At 39.1% G+C, this 3,268-nt stretch overlaps 1 protein-coding gene across 1 annotated transcript in view; it reads right to left on the bottom strand.

The window, feature by feature from the left end:
• Positions 1–341: 341 nt before the first annotated feature.
• LOC106013371 overlaps positions 342–3,268 on the bottom strand; it is a 5,578-nt gene continuing 2,651 nt past the window's right edge. The window contains exons 3-4 of the mRNA XM_013088905.1: positions 2,694–2,858; positions 342–648 (exon numbers count right to left, since the gene is read on the bottom strand). Coding sequence (XP_012944359.1) covers positions 532–648; positions 2,694–2,858 — 282 coding nt within the window. The 3' untranslated portion in view covers positions 342–531. The remainder of the gene's footprint in view (positions 649–2,693; positions 2,859–3,268) is intronic.

The raw sequence follows: 3,268 nt of genomic DNA, 5'->3' as shown, positions 1-3,268 counted from the left end.
TCTATCTATCTATCTATCTATCTATCTATCTATCTATCTATCTATCTATCTATCTCAACATTTCAAGTATCTACCTCATACCTTCTTATTTACCGACGTAACGATATGACAAATTAAACACACACAAAAACTAATAATAACAACAATATTACTTTAAATGATGACAACAGTAACGCGACTGTAACAAATATGGATTCCTTAGACTGTCAACGTATTGGTTGATCTTACTATATCTGTCCCCGTCGTTTTAGGCAAGAACAATTCTGAAATTATGCAAACTGAGCCCAAAAATGTGAAATTATGAGATTCTGTTAATTTTAACAAAGAATGATAAATGTAAATTATCAGAAATTTTGCAAAAAATGATCAAATTTTGCTAAATTATGCGGGGTGCATAAAACCACGGGGACAGCTAGATGAATAATGTAGAGGTAGAACTAAATGGAAAGTATCGAGGACATAGAGTGTTTCCACCGGATTGGCCGTTTTGTCATTGCTTGTTTGTAAGTTGGTTGTTGGTTGCTTGCTTTTTTAGGAAGCAGCCAGAGGTCCGACAGTGGCCTTGAGGAAGTCGAAGAACACCTGTCCGGGGCAGTTACTCACGCAGAACCCGTCACAGATGGCCTCGCTGTAAGAGCACAGGATGTCCTGGGAAGGAAAAACATAGTCGCAGTAGGTACTAAACATAGATAACGCGCTGACAATCGACACTGTGGTAAGATTTGTTGCTCCAGTTACTTCTAATGTGTTGAGGTGTTTATTATACGACTTGTTATGTTAACAAACACACCAGGGGCACAAACTGGTGACGTCACACGACGTTCCTAACAACTGAACATTTAGATCCAGAGGTTTTGTTGTTGCTTTGTTCGTTACTGTGGTAAGGTTTGTCAGTTTTCAGCCGATGTTATTATTTTTCACAGGATATCCTCGGGAGGATAATTATAGTTGCAGTAAGAACTAAACATTATTATGTGAGGCATCGTGGTGAAATCAGGCGCTCGTCAAAATGATGAAATCCGCGAAAGCGGCATTTTTCGACCAGTTTGGAAATTTCTTTGGGATTTTTGTTTTTTTGGCTCAACACCTTGTATGTTCATTCACAAACACTTTTATGTATGGATTCTTATGGAAAAACATTGATTTAAGGCTCTAAGAAAATGTTAATTTGCAGTTTCCAGGGCCTCTTTAGCTCTGGAAGTCACCTAACTTTGGCGGCCATTTTTTGGCTAATTTTACTTCTAAAACCAGGTGACCCCACCTCCTTCAATCGCAGATATCTCGACTTCTATTCAAGATAAATGGATATTTTCTCATCGAAAGCAAGGAACCTGAACAACCTTTTAGATGATAAAAATAACTCCATAATGCCCCCAAATTGACGAGCGCCTTATTCCATCACGTCATGACACATATATAACGTGCTGACAATCGACACTGTGGTCAGATTTGTCGGTTCTCAGCAGATGCTATTTTTTTTTTCACAGGATGTCCTCTGGGAATGAAATACATAGTCGCAATAAGGACTATTAATACATAACGAAATAACGTGCTGACAATCGATACTGTGGTCAGTTTTATCGGTTTTCACCCGATGCTATTTTTTTAAACAGGATGTCATGGGAATGCAAAATATTGTATACAATCATGTAATCGCAGTAAATACCAAACGTAAATTAGGGTGCTATAAAGTGTGAGGCTTGCTTGCTTGCTGACAAAATGAGTTACTTCTCGTAACTTGCAAAATATGGGAATATCGACCGGACATCGACGCAGGGGTCAGATTTAAAAGTTTCCTATCCTAGTGATGTTATTTTCTTCAAGTTAAACATCTCTATTATCATTTCACACTAATAAACTGTACAAATTGATCTTACTGATTTGACAATTCAATAGCCATTGGGCTGAAATTCGAAAAGTAACTTATTTTGTCAGCACCGTCACACTTGTTCGTTTAAGCACAAAGGGGCTATCCCAAAAAAGGCTGTTTTGAGAAAATTGAAGTTAAATTTTTTGCCCCTTATTCAGTTTCTTTAAAAGCAAGGGGAGTTTTCTCTATAACCAGACTAGTACACACATAAATGAAACCAAACTTCTCCTATAAGTAGGGCAATGCCATTTTTTTGTTATAGGTCAAGATGTCTGGAAACCCCCGAAATCTAAGCTGTTAAAAGCGACTAAATGTTTTCTATAAATTGTAACGAAACAGATGTGCTCGATGACAGTGAGCGAATCAGATCAAAGGTCACAGATTTCTGGTCAGTCTGCCTTCTCCCACCCACCCCCCAACAGCAACAACTACAACAACAACAAACTAACAACAACAACAACAACAAACAAACTAACAACAACAAACAAACTAACAACAACAACAACAACAAACAAACTAACAACAACAACAACAATAAACAAACTAACAACATCAACAACGGCGGTGGCATCTCTTCGGGAAGGATTCAGGGAGGTTGGACTGCCTCACACGTTACCCAAGGGAGGTAGTGGCCCTGGCGAAGAGCACGCTCTTCGGAGCTCCAGATATTTCGAACGGATAGGCTACCACACACACACGCACAACACCAAACAAACTAACAACAACAACAACGATAAACAAACTAACGAACAACAGTAACAGCTACAAACAAACTAACAACAGCCTCAACAACAACTACAACAACATCAAGGAATCTGCCTACCGTGAATGTGTTGGGTGTTTGTCCTTGTTCAAAGACACAGGGGTCGTTGTCTCTTGCACAGGTAGACACACAGGTCTGGAAACACCCACACGTCTGTTTGCAGAACGCCGCGCAGCCCTGGGAGACCATATTGCAGTCGAGGACGCCCGGGATATCGAAGCATGTCTGTGAGAGGTCGAAAAAAAGGGAGGGGAGGGGGGAGGAGGGGGAAGAAGTGAAATTAAATGAAACCTTTTTTTCAACATTTTGGAAGCGATCTTCTTCAAAGTTCGTACACGTATTTAACAAAATATCGAAGCATGTCTGTGAGAGCGGAAAAAGATGAAAAAAAGAAGTGAAATTAAATGAAACTTTTTTGGTGTAAATTTTGGAACCGATCTTCTTGAAAGTTCGTACATGTATTTGACAAAATATTGAAGCATGTCTGTGAAAGGGAATAAATGAACAGAAAAAAGAAGTGGAATTAAATTAAACTTTTTCTACATTTTGAAACCCATCCTCTTGAAAGTTCGTACATGTATTTGACAAAGTATCGAAGCACGTCTGTGAGAAGTCAAAAAAAAAAGGGGGGGGGG

Source organism: Aplysia californica, unplaced genomic scaffold, assembly GCF_000002075.1.
Source record: "Aplysia californica isolate F4 #8 unplaced genomic scaffold, AplCal3.0 scaffold00830, whole genome shotgun sequence".
NCBI lineage: Eukaryota > Metazoa > Mollusca > Gastropoda > Aplysiida > Aplysiidae > Aplysia > Aplysia californica.
This window is presented reverse-complemented; position numbering and strand designations above follow the sequence as displayed.